The sequence below is a fragment of the Pipra filicauda genome, unplaced genomic scaffold, assembly GCF_003945595.2.
Source record: "Pipra filicauda isolate LSUMZ 115617 unplaced genomic scaffold, ASM394559v2 scaffold347_size1265977_pilon, whole genome shotgun sequence".
Taxonomy (NCBI): domain Eukaryota; kingdom Metazoa; phylum Chordata; class Aves; order Passeriformes; family Pipridae; genus Pipra; species Pipra filicauda.
The window spans coordinates 818,771-835,419 of NW_024104473.1; the positions used below are offsets into that span (position 1 = coordinate 818,771).

General features: G+C 50.2%; 1 protein-coding gene across 2 annotated transcripts; it reads right to left on the bottom strand.

Moving 5' to 3' along the window:
- Positions 1 to 556: 556 nt before the first annotated feature.
- SCARB2 (scavenger receptor class B member 2) lies at positions 557 to 16,508 on the bottom strand. Of its 2 annotated transcripts, XM_027741178.2 has the most exons (13): positions 16,292 to 16,508; positions 12,327 to 12,484; positions 8,863 to 9,010; positions 7,544 to 7,732; positions 6,731 to 6,822; positions 6,373 to 6,492; positions 5,657 to 5,835; positions 5,346 to 5,464; positions 4,675 to 4,748; positions 3,515 to 3,566; positions 2,715 to 2,873; positions 2,515 to 2,585; positions 557 to 1,468 (listed from the first exon to the last, which is right to left on the bottom strand). In XM_027741178.2, the coding sequence occupies exons 1-12, from the start codon at positions 16,406 to 16,408 to the stop codon at positions 2,556 to 2,558; spliced, it is 1,437 nt and encodes a 478-aa protein (XP_027596979.2). In that variant the 5' UTR covers positions 16,409 to 16,508; the 3' UTR covers positions 557 to 1,468; positions 2,515 to 2,555. The 2 variants fall into 2 exon arrangements, with proteins under 2 accessions (XP_027596979.2, XP_027596978.2); XM_027741177.2 differs by lacking the exon at positions 2,515 to 2,585.
- Positions 16,509 to 16,649: the final 141 nt, after the last annotated feature.

Here is a 16,649-nt window from a genome sequence, read left to right on the forward strand (position 1 = left end):
TAATCGGCGCGCGCCAGCTGGCTGTAGGGCGGAAGGGGGGGGAGACGGGATGGGGGACTGTACCAGGGGACTGTACCATGGGAGACAGGGAAATAAAGGGACAATTAACAGTAATAAACCCAAACAGCTCTTTTCCCCGTGTATCGAAGGGAGAAAATGCCCTTCTTTGGGCTGAACAGGGATTAAAAATTATCGCGCGGGCGAAAATATTCTCAGCTACAGGTCGCCCCAGGCCGGGATTTCCCCATCCCTGCGTCCCCTCCCGCGGGATTCCCTGGATTCTCTCACTCTGGAAACACAGTTCCCGCTGTCCCCCTCCCGGCACCACTCCTTTGGACACCTCCCACTATCCCAGGTTGCTCCAAGCCCCGTCTAGCCTGGCCTTGGGCAGTCGCCGGGGTGGGCAGCCACAGCTTCTCCGGGAATTCCATTCCAGCCCCCCACCAACCTCGCAGGGATAACACCGGAGCACAAGCCAGGACAACCCCCCCAAACCCAACCAGCGGAAACCCAAAATGCCCCTGGTCATAAGACAAGAACACCTTTTTAAAACACGTTTCACTGTCTAATGGAAACACACGAGAACAGTCTTTTAATTGAGGGGGCGGGGGAGAAAAAAAACCCAACAACACTTGTGATTTTTAAAACAAGTTTGTGCTTGACAAGTAAAAAACAGTGCGAGGAGCTGCCGGGCCCCCGTCCATGTTTAACACGGAAGGGTTGCTCCCATCCCAAACATGCCCAGTTCACCCCAAACCCCCAGGCCAAACCCCCAGCTCTGTGCCCCCCCGCCCCAGGAACAACGCCGAGCCGTGGGTTTCTAAGCTGAAGGACAACCCCAAACCCCAAGGACGAAAGCCTGGCGAACATGCACGGGGTGGGGACAGCCGGGAGGTGGGTGTGGAAAAGCGTTTCCAGCCGTTTGGTTCCACCCGGAGCCGCCGGCGCTGCACAAAGTTCTGGCTGGGGTTAGTGACACACCAATGCTGTAAAGGACATGAGTAACAAACACTCGGGACTAAGTTACAGCAGAGACACCACCAGCAGGACTGTCCCTTGTCCCCGGGCCACGCAGGAGCCTGCTGTGTTCCCAGAGGGCCGTTTGCAGAGGCTTCCCGTGTCGTTTCCGTAGGGAATGAGGCCGGTGTGCTGCCGCCCACACAGTGGTTATGGCCCCCCATGTGTACACACAGAGGGCAGGGGTGAGAAAAGCAGGGTCTGGAGCAGTTTTAAAATGGAGTTTTAAAGCAGCTGGCGAGAAAAGCCTCCTCCCTGGCTGACGGGGCGGGTTCTCTTCCAGCTCTGTCCCACAAAAAGTGATGTGGACACGGCCATGTCTCCGCAGGGGACACGCTGGGAAGTGGTAGTTGGTGTTAGCTCAGCTCTAAGAGTTCATTCTCCAAGCTCACATGGTAAAGAAAATCTACTAAGACGTCCTGATGAGCGGGGACCTCTCCTCCTCAGTACTCTGGAAGAGAAAAACCACAGCAGTTTAAAGGTGGCACACCACAGTGCCTCCAGCTGGGCTGCCCAGACCCCAGGCAAGGAAGGGAAAAGCTCTTGGCTCCTACTGCTAAGTACAATTTCCTAAAAAAGCACCAGAGGGTGGGTGGCAGCTTGGGCAGGGACCTGCTGTAGCACCTGACAGAGGACGGAAGGCCAGAACCACCCGGGGGATCACAAGGAGAGCTACAAACTGCTGAATTACCTTTATTTGCAGGAAAAGCAACTAAAGCAAAGCAGAAAAAAACATGGAATGTAGGTACCCCTTTGTCATTTTGATCCCTGTGGAGCGTTCCAGCACATCCAGGAGAGCTGTACATGTAGGGTGGGGCAGGAATGCTTGGGACAGGCCTCGGGCAACGGGACAGTTTGACTCTCTGAGCTGCTGATAACACAGGCAGGCTCCAAAGCTCCAAGGAAAAAGGACCAGCCTCTCCTGTGAAGGAGCCTGGAGTACAGTTCCACTGGGATGTGATGGGACCCACTGATCCAGAGGGGTGGCTGGGTGCTCTGGAGGTTGTAAGGCAGCACTCAGGGAACACTAAACACACAAGACCACACTAAGCCCACAGCAACTACAAGGACAAAACAGCCTCCTAGAGTACCCAGTACTTCTCTAAACAAAGGCTCCACAGTTTGTGTCATCTGAACCCCACTGACTTGCCTGTTAGGGTGAAATTTTAGCACCAGCTTTCACCCTGACAAGCACGTTAATGCCAGTGTGTCACCTTGTGACAGAACCTTTCTGTCACAGAAAAACGGATTTACAAACTCTTCAGAGAAAACTCTCTTCAGGCTGCTGTCTGTGAAATTCAGCTGTCCTTTGGCCATAAATTCAGAAACAATCCACTGGCACAACGCAGCTGCTTCTACTGAGAACACTGACAGATTGCCAACTTAATCTGCCCTCAGATTTTTGCATGTTATCCTTCAGGGTCCTCTAGACAGGCTGATTTATTTTTTCACTGCTGTTGGCAGGGGAATTAGGCACAGACACACGACCTGCCTTACCAGGTTTCTTAGATTAACTCCATTCCTTTGCTTTGGCGTGTTTATTCTGAGTCTATTAAAACTTCCCCTCCCTGGAAAGGTCATTTTAAACAAAAACAACATATAAAAACGCGTGCAGAGAGACACCAAACGGGTCAAATCAACCAAAAGAATATCAAATACAGGCAGCTGGGCAGTAAGGAAGTCCAAGTGCTTCTTACCTCTTCACTTGTCCCCCGGGACCTGCACACCAGCACAGTAAAAACTATCCCAAAGGCAATCCCTAGAGCCATGATTACGAAGGGGATTCCAGTTACAACACTGGCTTCCAGCAGGACGTGCCTGAGTTTGCTGGCAGAGGCCTCATCGATCAGAACACTCTGGAGCAGAGAGATGAAGAAGAAAAAAAGAGAAAGAACTTATTTCTGTTCTTTATATAAGATCACTTCTGTGAAGGGCAGGGAAACAACATTCCCACAGCTCTCCACCACCGCTTCATTGCATCCTGACATATTCCCCTTCCAAGAATTCTTCCAGGGGCCAGAGGGATCACCTGGTCTGTATTTCCAAGGAAAACTGGGATGTTTAACTTTTGGATTAGGAATGGACTAATACAGGCCTGGAATATTGGTGTGCATCATGAAAAGTAGTCCCCTAGAGTCCTCCCTGAATCCAATTAATTCAGTGGTCCAACCACAGCACAGGAACATTCACAAAAGAGGGATCAAAAAAAGATGTCATCTTGTGAATTCCCTCCTCCTCACCCGAGCATCCCCCTTTTCCTCGTGGCCAGTTCCTTTGAAACCAAAAGGAATGTCTGACTGAGGGTGTTTTGCAGGGCTGAGCTCAATACTATGGTCAACAAGCAGCAGGAGGGTGTTAGATAAGAAACAGCAACATCTTCCTACCTGTCGCTGTATAAAACAACAAGGAAAGCAGCATTTTCTTTTCTGGTTGGCTCACAGAGGGTGTTTTTGCAAGCACAAACACAAGGCTGCCAGGGCAGGACAGAGCTATTTACCTCGTTTATGTACATCACTGGGAAAACCAGAGTTCGGATGTTGCCCGTTTCACTGCGTCAAAAATAAAACAACAGCCAAAAATTACGGTTTGGAAGCTTTTCAGCTTGAGGGTTGTGAAGACAGATTATGATAGAACAGTGAATGAGGAAAGTGTCCCTAAAAAACCTCTGGGCTGTTGCTTTTTATCATTGGCTTTCACCTCCCTTACTGGGGTAAAACAACTTCAGCCTCCGAGGTGAATCACACGTTCTGGATTTGGAGCAGTGGCATTTTTGGGGATTTGGTGGGGAGAGAATGAGAGGGATCCACACGGAGTTCATTCCTAACTGAGTGACAGATTTGTGCCAGGCAGCAGGAATGTGAAGCTAAGCTGACGTTGGAGGTTACTCCTTTTTGTAAAACACAGGAACTATTGTCCAAGCAACACGGGCACAGCAGCAAAAATCATTTGGCACACATGGAATCCCAGCTCAGGCAGAAGTTGTTACTGTGGCAGCTCCTGGGCACTAGGAAACAAGGTGCTGCTGTTCTGAAGGAACATCTCTGACTCTCCCAAGGGGATTGGCCAGATAAAATGCTTTTTAGTTGTTATAGCCAAGCTGTGCCAGTAAACATCAGCTGAGTAGGAGGAATAGCTGCCACACAGCACCAGTGACAAATAAAACAAGGTGTCAGGAAGACATAGGATGAAGGGGACTGTGTTTCTGCACAGCTGAGCTGCAATCTGGGGACATGCCCCTCACACTGGGACACCCAGAAAACCGGCAGAGCACACTTGCTATCAAATAAAAATGGGGATTTTTACTCACATGTGACCTGGGATTCTACACTGTTCCCATTTGCAGGATTGTCCTGACTGCCAAAGCTGCAGTGCAAAGATTTCTCTCTCTGATACCAATGCAGTTACAGTCAAGACACTTCTCTGTACCTGATCTACCTGCCCTTCTTGAATACTGCCTTTACTCTGCAGCTGGAACTGCAAAATCTACTGGATCTGTGGGAAGAGAGGACACTGCCTCTTGTAACTGAGATTCAGCTGGATTTCCCTCTCTCACACCTGCTCTCTCCAGCCAATATTCCATCTGGGCACTGCAGATGGAATTAATTCTGAATGCCAGATCAGCCCTGAGACATCCACCAGGCAGCAGGGAACACTTACAAAAACTCAGGTAGTTTTCTGATGTGAACGTTGATCTGCATGCGCTTGGCTGCCCGCAGGACGAGCCCTGTCAGCTGGGGAACAACAGAGAGCAGCGTCAAAAAAACCAAGAGTAAACACGAAAGAATAAGAACTACGAGAACACAGCAAGATCCTGGCACCAAACCAGACACCCAGCAGCATCTGCACTAGACCTCAAGAGGAGAACTGTGGAATTTCCCCCCGCTTTAGCTGCACATAACAGCTCGATGAGTCAGAGCACTGTTTCTGTGAGCCAGGCAGGTCACGGCTGTGCTCTTTTCCTCGACCCACATTCGTGTGTGTGTGGGCGTAGAGGTCACTGTGGTACTGGTTTTAGCTGGGAGAGAATTCACTTGCTCCATAGTAGCTGGGTAGCAGGACATCGCAGGGATGTTTTAGTGATTGCTGAGCTGTGCTTGCACAGCCTCAAGGCCTTTTGTGTTTCCCAGAGGCAGAGGGTGGGTGAGAAGCTGGGAGGGGACAGGGACAGGACAGCTGACCCAAACTGCCCAGAGGGATTCTCCCTTTCCATCCAGCATCATGCAACTGATACAGATTCCTTGAGGTCAATGGGACTACAATCGATACACACAATCCAAGGAGGTGCTTGGATTCGTCCACAGAACCCTTGAAAAAAAGGCTGCACTTACAGGATTGATGTCCAGAAAAGTCTCATGGTATTCCTTTCTGGGATGCATGCCCTGTATGTCCTCTACAAACTTTGGATCCGCTTGGTAAAAATGTGGAGCTGACAGAAATATCGGAGCACCTGGAATGAAAAAACACAGAAAGTCACCACCTAAAGAAAAAAAGGCAGAGCAGGTTTCAGGGAAGTCTTTGAGGGCCTCAGAACTGTTGCCACTGTGCCATTTACAGCGCAGGGATGAGCCCACTCTGGAGCTACAAAACCAGCAGCGGCTCCCTGTCTCCAGGACAAGCCAAGTTTTCCCTGGGGACACACCTTGCTTGCAGATGCTGACGTTGAGGACCCCGGTGCCGGGGCAGTTTCCCGGCGGGATGCAGAATCCGGCGTTGTCCGGGTTCACCGTGGTGTTGGCAAAGACCATGGAGGAGGGCACGAAGCGGTAGGTGGGGACGCCCGCCACGGCTCCCGAGCTGTCGTACACCAGGTAGAGAGACCTGAAAGGAAGCAAAGCCAGGCCCAGGTTTGGCTAGTCCCGAGTTCAGACTAACACACATCTAATTTTGGATCGGTTTTGTTCTCCACAGACCGGGAAACGGGCGAGGGAGGAGACAAGGTGGAACATAAGGAAGGAAACACCAGGATTTTCTGCTTCTTGTTGCATTTCAAACGGCATCAAGGCATGATTCTCTGAAGAGGGCAAAGTGGGTTCTCTAAAAAAAGCAGGGGACAGAGGAAGATTTGGGAGGAAAGAAGGTTCACATAAATCCTTCCATTCCCCTTGTTACTAGCCTTGCAAGGCAGTCCAGTCTGTCTTTCCACTCAGCTTCCAAATTTTCCCCTTATCTTCATTTTGAAACAGCACATCCTTAACTTGCTGCAGATAGGGGGTTTTTTTGTTGTAACACTCTCATCCCTCACACCACAACTGTTAAATGAAATCGTGGAAGGAAAAACACCAGTCTAAACAACAAACCTCAGGAGAAATGGATATAAATGCTCTGCTTTAAAGTCTTAAGGTGTGTTCTCCTCACCTGCAGAAATCAGAAGAGAAGATGTAAATGTTCTCATCTTTGCTAATCAGTGGGTGAAAGGATGTCCCATCTGTGCCATTGATCATGTTACACGCCTCTGTTGTCCACCAGCTCAGGGACCTGAAGGAAAGGAAGAAAAGAGAGCAAGGGTTAAAAGATCTTTGTGCAGTGGTCAGGCAATGCCAGCTCTTGGCAAACGAGAATCAGACCCGCACAGCGCTGAGTCCTCTTATCTCAGCTCTGCTAACAAGAAAAGGGATTCAAAGGGGTTTAAATTGCATCTCCAGCCTCTTTGAACTGGTGCCAGGCAAGCAAGGGGCAGATTCTGACAGAGGCCACACCACGCTGAAAAACTTACTCTTTTCCTTTCCACTCCACAATCCTGGAGAAGTTCAGGTAGTTCGTTTCCCCACTCAGGAACACATATTCTCCATCATCGGTTCCATTCATCTGCAAACAGAGGCAGGAGTTTTCAGTCCCTCCACTCATCCTGTGACACCTGGCTGGCCACTGCAAGGGGCTGGCAGGAGTTTGAGATGCCATCACTTCAAATCCACCCCGGGAGCGATGGACTCCCCCTGAGGTCTGTGCAGCTCATTGAACTCCACCTTGAACACGAACGAGGTGGAAGCAACTGGGCAAGGTTCTTACACCTCCCAAGGGCAGGAAATACACCACCAGATGAGCCTTTTCTCCCTTTGAAAACTGGCCCTGAAAAAACAGCCCTCAGCGAGAAAACAACCCCACAGAAAATAACCTGAGCACTGCAGACATCTCTGAGAAACGAGGAGTCCCCACAACCCAATATCACGTGGGGACTGGACCAAAATGGCTTCAGCACAGAAATAACACCCAATTTCAATGCATTACTAAGGAAATTAGTCAGGAAAATCTTCTAGGAGTTTGCACAACCAGCCCCACAAGGCCCGTGTTATCCAGGCAATAGTGGAAGGGTTTGCCCTTGGAAAGCTTATCCATACCTGATAAAGTGTATAAACAGATAAAACACTCACAGCCAGTGCCCAGACACAGCCAAACCGAAGAGGGAACATCCTGCTACCCCTGCAGCTCCAGTCCAGGCACATCCCTCCCAGCTGGCTGACCACAGTGACTCTGTAACAGTGGCACTGCTCCCCACCTAAAGCACCATCAGGTCTGGCCGTTTGGGTACCTTATTGAAGAGCCCGAAGACGGGGTCGATCTCGGGGTGCAGGACGTGGATGGTGGACAGGAGCCGGTCCTTGTAGCCCCACAGCAGCTCGTGGACGCTGCGCACGGTGAACAGCGACTCCTGGTACAGCAGCAGCAGCACCTCCGTGGCAAACTGGAGAGGGGTCGACCTGGTCCACTCCATGGCAGTCTGCCAGGGGGTTGGAACGAGGGAGCCATGGTCAGGTTTATTGGGCAGCAAGTCATACCAGCTGCAGCCAAAGGCCGGCACGCTTCGGCACCGCACACGTCTCAGGATACTCACTGCCCCAAAATGCAAACGTTTATTTCCTTCCCAGCTGACAGTGTTGTTTTACAACATGTCTTTAAATGAGCAGTAACGAAAGAAGGGCATTTCTTTGGGCAAACCAACCTGCAGTTCTTCTCCTGCTGCCTATTACAGTACATCCCAGCCAAAAATCTGAAGGAGAGATAATCCTGACCACCACTGAGATGCCTGGGAGGAACTGAAAACACAGTGTCTGCACCGTCTCCAACTTTCAGTAGGCTGAGTCCTATCTACGACTATATCCAGGGCATTTTTGTAGCCATTCATAAAATCAGACATTTTTGGCAAAGCTGGGGAAAGAGTAGAAATGACTAGCCTGTAACTGAAGTAAATTAAACTGGGATGGGGAGTAAAGGCTTAGTCACACACCTGAGTATTTGAGTACAGTCTGATTTCCTCAGGAAGCAGTGACAGCTTTAGATCTGCTTGTTCTCATGTTAATCCTGTCTGAGACCAAAATAATGGTCTGCCTCTGCTCACCAAATTGATACTTTCTTTCACTTAACACGATTTGGGGGTGCATCTTTTAACCTTCATTTCACTCTGAGAGGCCCTTTTCATCCAGCCCTGTCTGAAACTCCTCTGCTGCGGTTTTGTTTCAGTTTGAGCAGCAGACTTGGAGGCAACTTCTGCAATTTTGACAACATACCCCCGGGCATTCCTAACCTTCCCATTCAGAAGTCAAAGATCCTCCTAAGCACTTGACACTGCAAATTCCCTAGTTTCACCTACTCATGGCAAACCAGCAAGCCTGATTTCTGCCAGCTCTCAGCACCAACCCTGCAGAGCTGTGAGGGGAGGGAGGAACAAAATAAGAACCCCACCACAGCCCAACCCAAAACTGAGAGCGGCACCTGCCCCAGACACGAGCTGCCTCTCTTGTTCTCCAGTCCCACTTATCTACCACAAAGGCAGGGACAGGATGAAGCAAGGAGCTGCTCCTTCTGAAGTGTGCCAGGATGATTTCCAAGCAGGAATGAAAGAGAACTCACCACTGCAGGAATATTTACTGTTCTGATCAGGTCCACTTCAGGGTCTCCGACTGACTTCTGAGGTTCAAATACGTAAGTCTTTGGGTTCAGAGCAGACACTTTGGTCCCATTGTCCAAAAACTGAACGTGGACTCTTGGCCTGTATTCCCTGAAAAACAAGAGAGTTCTCTAATCAAGTTAAACAAGTACCCACAGCATTAACTGCAATCAAATTATGGCTATTCTGGTGCTTTGAGCACAGAAAGGGTGGGATTTTCAGTGCTTTGGGAGTAGGTTCCCTCACTGACACAAACTCCTCGTTGTGTCAGTGTGAGCTGAGTCAGACCTCACGGGGCACTTCCAAAAATGCCACCCCATGTGTTAATTCCATTTCATCTTTCTGCCTCATCTTTAAAAACCTCCAAGGAAGGAGAACAATTTCAGATGGAACAGAAGGATTTGGAGGCACCATATAGGGGACTGCCCTTGAAGTACAGTTTGAAAATGAAATTTTTGCCTCTTTGCTGCAGGTATAATTCACTCCCAGGCAGATGCAGGCTCCACGTAAGTCTCAGTGCCCTGACCTAAGAACCTACCAGAATCTTTCAGCTGGATTCACTGCACTAGGCACTAGGACTTCTGGGATGACATGTGACACAACCACAGAACAACACACATTTTAGTTCTTCTCCTCTAATGCTCAGGCAGGAATCCTGGACACGAGAGAAAGTCGACTGCATTTTTGCTGTGCGCTACCCATGGCCTGGGAGGTTGCTGCTGTTCCTGTATTCAGACAGCAGAACAGAACTCAGGATTGCTGACAAACCAGTCCAATTGGCAAGAAACATCAACTGCTACCTGCTGGCTTAATGAGGAAGTCAGGCCTTAATTACCCCGAAACACATGTCAGAAGCATAATTCAATTTTCACTGCCATTACCATTCTACGAACAAGAAGTCTGAAGTTCTGCAGAACAGGCTGGCTCAGGCTCAGCATGAGCCACACACGTGTCTCCAGCAAACCCCAAAAGAGAAATGGCAAAAGGCTGGCTGCTCATGGCACCCACATGAAGAGCAATACCCTGTATTTCCTAACCCTGCACTCACTCAAGAGCGACTTTCTCGTTGCTTTGCTGCCTGGGTAAACGTCAAGTCACAAGACGTGAGGGTGAATTATTGTGCCAGCCCCTGTGCTCTGCTGTTCTGCATTCAGTTCAGATCCCAGATTCTATCCTGGCTGCACCACATCCAGCAATGCAGCTTCACAACAGGCTGCATTACCCTGCTCCAGTCCTTCAAATTGAAAGCAAACTGGAAAGGCCCACAGAACTACTGTTGTTAGAAACCAACCACTTCCCATCCTCCTTACCCAAACAGCGTATCTACCCCTTTTCAGCATCCCTGCCACCCAGCAACATTTTGGTCTGGCAACCTGATTTGGACAGCAATCTATTTTATACCCCAGGGCTGGAACTGAGGGGATGGAAATGGACAGTTGTGAAATGCCTTCCTAAAATAGGCCGGGGGTAACCTGAGACACGTTTCCAGCTCTGGAGAGGAAAATAATACTCCCTGATGAGGGATACGAGTAGGAGGCTCTCAGATATTAAAGACAGAAAGCTGTAAATGTGTGCAAGACCAGACAATATTTCAGTGTTCTTTGGGACTCAGCAGGCTTGGGCAGATAAGCAGCTTGCACTTTATAATTAGTTGTTTTACATGCTGCCAATTCAACTTCCATGATTTAAAAACACCAGCACGACTGCATTTTTGTTACAGAATCTACCCCTGCACCAACTGCTTTGCAATGTATGCTGGTCAAAACTCTGAGCTGCAGGAAGAGACTCCATTGAGGCCTCCCACCTCCTCTCTGTCGCTCACCGGATGTTTTTCCTCTGCTTCTCTGGCCCAGTTCACTTCCAGCCTTTCCCAAACACCCTGGCTTATGAAAACACGGAGCCATGCGCTTCATGGGGTGTTCTGCCACATGCTAAACCTAAATGAATCTTTAGTGCTTTGCCACATGGGGCCTGTGAGAGCAGCTGGGTATTTATTCCCTGGCTCCAGCATGCAGTATGGCTGCAACATCCCTCCCTGCTCCCTCTGCTCCCACACGCCTCCTCTCCTCCCACCCACTGCTGACAGGCTGCTGCAGCGACAGCTAGGCAGGGATTAAAGGATCTGCTGGAAAAGGGCGCTCCACTTCCTAACTTTCCTCTATCAGACAGAGCACAGCACCAGGGAATCCTGTCCAGACATGTCACGCTAAGCAAACAAGCCAGAAGCAACTGGAATGCGCAGCCTCCCTCCCTCCCTCACACAAACACACAAACAGCTGGGGCTGTGGCGTGGGATGCAGGGAAAGGCTCTCCCAGCAAACCAAGCTTAGGCTGGGCCTTCCCTCAGGCACGGCCCAACCCGGCCAGTACACCACCAGCCCCATCCATCCCATGGAGCTCCTTCACGGATAAGGTGCAGCTTCCCAGACCGGGCTATGCGGGACAGCCGGCACAGACTGGGAGCTGAGGAAAGGGAAAAGAAGCAGCTGGCAAAGGGACTGAGCACCAGCCTGTGTGTTTTCCTGCAGCTCTGTTAGCCCTGTAGCTGCCCCTGTTTATCCTCCAGACACAGAGAGTGCACTGCTGACCAAGGATCGGTGTTACACTACAAACACCGAAGGGAAAATTTAGGAACTTGAAAGCTTGTGGATCTTTTCTCCGGCTCTAATGGTTTATGTAACACCAGGGATTTTGCCAAAGTACCACGTGGAGTTTGCCAGGCCTAAACAGACACAGGACTGGAATGCAGAGGAGATAGGGGAAAGGACTGTTGGCAGAGGCAGAAACAAAGCTGAGGTGTGGGAGGGAAGAAACAGAAAGGCAGGAGATACTGCAGAACCAAGGCTCTCGCTTTCGTTCCCCAGCATTTTTTTGAAATACCAACAGATTCTGGTCATTTTGCAGCTTAGGAAAAGACAACTCTAAAACCTAAGCAGGTTTTACAGTGAGGGTTGGCTGAGGAAGATCCCCGAAGCACCACTCCAACTGCTTCTCTGGCCGCATTTCACCAACGTGGATTGCGCAACTTTGGCTGGGAACTAATTCCTGAGTGAGCAGGAGTCACACTCTTTTTATGCAACACTCCTCTCCCCAGACTCTCAAACATCACCCAACTGTCTTTCCTCTCACAAGACAGCAGGCCAGGATGCAAACAGCTTCCTCTTCGTTCAGCAGCTGAGGAACAGCAGCACACCAGCAAAACCTTGCCCAAAATCTGACAGAAGTCACTGGCTTCATCTGCAACTGGCTGCAAGTGTCAGTGCTGGCTGGGTGGGGTGTGACAATGCCCCCCTGGAGCAGCTTTCCCTCCCACATTAACAGCTAGGTTTTCCCCTAGAATGGGATCCCAAGCGTTCTGGATCCCACCTTTTGGCTTCCTCACACACAACAGCTTTCATGACACTTGAAAACAGCAAAAGGATCCCACCTGTAGGTGTATGGTCCTATTTCCTCTACAAGAGGACTAGCACCTTGGAGCACTTCCAAAGGATTTGTCACATTAAAAAAGTAGAACTGCATGTAGACTGGGGGAGGAGGGTCCTCCCAGGCTTCAAAGGTTTCTGTGCCATTCTTCAATACTGCCCCCTGGAACAAGAGAAAAGACAGATTAGCTGTTAATGCTAATGTAGATGCTGGCTGATATTTACAGGAAAGGGAGGAATTCCGTGAGATTCTGTCTCCAAAGCAATCAGGCTTTGTTTTTCAGAGGAAAACCTGCAAGCGACAGAAACTCCTTTCCTGTACGTGTCCTACGATTCATACCTTTCCAAGGTCTTGGAATAGTGCCAAGATTCTTTGCCCTCTGCCTTTAATTACTTTCCTACAGCAATGGCAGCACATGCATCTCCAGACCCACGGCCTGTCGGTCTATTCTGTAACCAATAAAATGTGGCCCTACAAAAGCAAAGCTATAAATCATTGTTTTATAACAGGAGCACTTGGGAAATGAAAGACTAATTCCCTCATCTATCAGCATATACAAGTTATACAGAAAGTCACAAACACTCCTGTCATGTTGCTCCATAACAGAGGCCTCAATCCCTCATTTTATTACCATCCCATTTTAGACAAATTCACCCCAAACATGAAGCATCACCACCACCAAAATCAAGGCCTTTCACCCAGTAATAACACTGGTACTGCTGCAGTGGTCACGAAGGGAAATCTGGCTCACAGAGTGAATTTCCAGGAATAAGCACAAAGAAAACTCTGTCTTTGAAAACCACATCACCTGTAGGCGGAAGAAAGGGGGGGGGGAAATGATTTGCAATTAAATGGGTCTCATCAACACTTGTTCTTTTTATTCTTCAGAGCCAACAAGTCAAATATTGTAAGTGGAAGCTCAAAAGCAGGGCAGGCTGGGCAGCTGCCAGCTTTTGGTCGCTGTTTATGGGGTCTTATCAGCCACAGTTGCCTCAGGACTCATTCTTGGCCTTCCCACTTAAGGAGCCGTTTTCTCTCTATGCAGACCTTAATTTTGAAGGATTAGATAAAGAGAAGACTGTTTCAAAGGCAAACTTATTGGCAGGATCTTGAGATGGCAGGACTATTGCTGAATGGCAGTGAAAGCCAACCCAGCTGGTGGCACTTTGCATTTGCAGACTGGTTTCCCCTAAGGATTAAAACCCATGTATTCTGTGCACATCACAAAAATTAATGTTATTTTAGAGCTGGTTCAGATTGACTCCCAAAAACTCCCAAATAATGAAATAGGGTAGGCTCTTTTCTTCTGATTTTCCCCAACTGTTACCAGGGATATTTGGGTCTCTCACATGATATTACAAGGATATCAGGGCTTCTCCTTCACGAGTGGAGTCCATGCTCATTTCCAGTGTTGCAAAGCATCCTTCCTGCTGGCTGCATTTACCAGCCAGCCCTGAACTTGCAGCTCTCTCACTCACCAGTGTTTCCTTGTCTTGACTGTTCTTCACACACAGGAAATGAAAAGGGAGCTTTCCCACCCAAATACAACTTACTGGTAGCGATGGTGGGAAATGGTACTGAACATTCTATTAAATTCCATTTTTTTTTCCCCCTGGAACTCCAAAACATTTTAATTCCAAGATGTGCTTTCATGTCTTCATCTTCGACAGAATTTAATTGCAACTTTTTAAGGTGATCAGGTAAGTGTTCAGACCAGCATATCCATCTATATAAAATATTAGGTTATATTCATGAAGAGCATATTTATTGCAACAAATACATAGGCATCTACCCAACAGAGAGAACAAGGCAACACTGTGGAGAAGGCCTTTCTCCTGGGGGTAGCTGATTTATTCTTGTTCATTATAGGTTCTTTCCCCTTATTTTCTGGAGTTTCAGGTGCTAGGCCCTGATAACAAACAGGTATTGGACACCTGATCTGGGATGGCACTTTTAATCCACAAAAATAAAACTGCAAATAAAACAAAGAGTAAGTTGGTATGATTTGAACACCTTCTGGGAAAGGTGCTCCTACTGTCCTTGTCACTACACATCTGCCTGGGGATTTTAAAAGGGATGTGAAGTCTGACACCTGGTTGGATTTCCCACTCTTCCCACACCCCCTCTGTATCCAAGATCCTGCCTTTGGCTGGAAGGGTGCTGTACACAACCCCCTGCTGAAAGCAGAGCCATCCTCAGTGGTTCACAGGTGCTGGGTTTGGACACACAGGGGCTCCAGCTGCTCCAAAATAAAGTCTTGCACTTCAGCTGCACTTGAGACTGCACAGACAGCCCTTCCCTGCGAGTCAGCTCCGCTTCAGGACGGCTGGGAAAGCCCTCAAAGGAACAGGAACTGCTTGCAAAAGCTGAGGTCTTGCCCCATTTCAAAGGCAAATTGAGATTTGTCTATTTGCACAAGGTTTTCTAAGCTTACACACGCGGTTACACAAGAGACAGCAGCTTTCTAGACTGCACACGAATGAGGAAAAGCTCATGTGGGATAAAGCACATGTGGAAAGCAGCCGGATCAGCAGAGTGACTGGGAGCACACTGCTCTGGGGCTGTGAGCTGCACTTCCACAGTCTGTGCGTGGTGTGGATCCTGGAAAAGGCCAGCAGGCAGTCGGCGGGGGAGCCAGCGCTCCTCATTCCCTGCAATCCAGACCTATGCCAGGACGAGCCGGAGAGCAGCAAGCAGGAAAGGACTGAGCTCTGGAAACTTTATCCTGCATTACTGAAAGCCCTGCTGAGCGAACACCAACTTGCTCTTACATAACCCCCCATTCCGGGGAAGGAGCAGCAGCCAGGAGATAATGCGCGTAAGGAGGATCACGCCTAATTCCCGGCAGTCCTACACCAAACCACCGCTCTCACCCCGCTGCTCTTTGGATGAATTAGACCTGACAGTAGAATTCTGGGAGGCAGAGGATGGCAGACTCCTTCCCAAGGAGAGCCAAGGCCTGGGAGATGGAGCTCTGCTGAAGTTTACGGGCACATCTCAAAGCGCCACGACCTGCTGTAAGCTCACTGCCGACCTAAAGTGGCACTAAACCCAAACTGATTTAAGTTAAGACAACACAGTTTCTGTGGCAGGAAATACTCCCTGTCCACGGCCCAAAGGGAAGAACAGTAGGTTAGGAGATCACAGGTGATCTGGTCACCAGTTAACAGGACAGCACTTGTCAAACCCCTGCTTTTGTTCGCAATGCTGGTCTCTCTGTCAGAAGAAGAGCCAAGATGATATTCCTCAGGCCAGGAAGAGAAATAATTGTTTATTTACACAGGGAGTTCCTAACAGAGCTGACCCTTCTCACTGGAGCACAAGATAAATGCATGGAGCCACTCCAGGAGAGAAACAAAAGCCTAGGCAGAGCAGGAACAGTGCGGGGCTCTGCACCCCCAGCAAGGCCAGGATGGATGTCCCCAAGCGTACAACAACAGGGTGCAATGCCTTGCTGCCATCACCCAGCCTGAGAGACACCACGTGCTTCAGCCCATGGCACCTCTGGCCGTGCTCCAGAGGCAGCTGTAAACGGAGCAGCAGAGCAGGCTGCAAGAAATCTATAACAGGAATGGCAAAAAGGAAGGGTGCTTTTGGTGTCCCCTGCTCCCCCCATGTGCTCCTGCTCTGGAGAGGCCTCCTCGCTACAGCTGCTGCACCACAGCCTCGAGAGGGCTGATTTTTATGCATATTCATCCACTCTCTACTCAGCCCAGGGGCCAGTGCACTGTGAGCTCCATTCTGAGCCCCAGCCCAGCCGGGTGGTGCAGGGCAGGGGGGGTTCACTGCCCGGGGGGGGGGAGCTGTCACTGGGCACGGGGGCGTTCACTGCCCGAGGATGCTCCTGCCCACCCAACCACGGCTGGTGCAAGGAAGGAGCCAGCCCGCTCCCTCCCTCCCAGGGCTATTTTCAGCGGGAATAAGGCGGTAAACAAGGAGCGGGGCGGGCGCGCGGCCGCGTTCTCTCACCTGCTTCACCTGCAGATCCACCACCGTCTGGAAGACGTGCGCTACCAGCAGGGAGATGCTGGCGATGAGCAGCGTCATGGCCAGGACCCCCACGGTGACGAGGCACAGCGACTTCATGGCTGCGGCTGCTGCTGTCGCCGCCGAACGGGGACACCCCGAGCTCCGCCGGGCTCCGGCTCCGGGGGCGGGCGGACACCGGGCCCCGCCTGCCCGCGCCGGGAGGAGCCGCCGCCTCCGCCCCGCGGGGCTGGGGGTGGACCGCGGCTCTCCCGGGGGATGCTCTCCCGGCTCACCGGGAAAGGCTGGATGTATCCCGAAAGAACTGAAGGTTTGCTTCCTGCCCGCCGGCCCTGGCACA

Excerpts from the sequence above, each read along its gene's own strand:
- SCARB2 (XM_027741177.2), bottom strand. The coding sequence starts at position 16,408 with ATGAAGTCGCTGTGCCTCGTCACCGTGGGGGTCCTGGCCATGACGCTG. Across the intron at positions 4,749-5,345 it reads CTTTTCTGGACATCAATCCT|CTGACAGGGCTCGTCCTGCG; the intron begins GTAAGTGCAGCC and ends GTTGTTCCCCAG. Across the intron at positions 1,469-2,714 it reads CCCGGGGGACAAGTGAAGAG|AGTACTGAGGAGGAGAGGTC; the intron begins GTAAGAAGCACT and ends TTTCTCTTCCAG.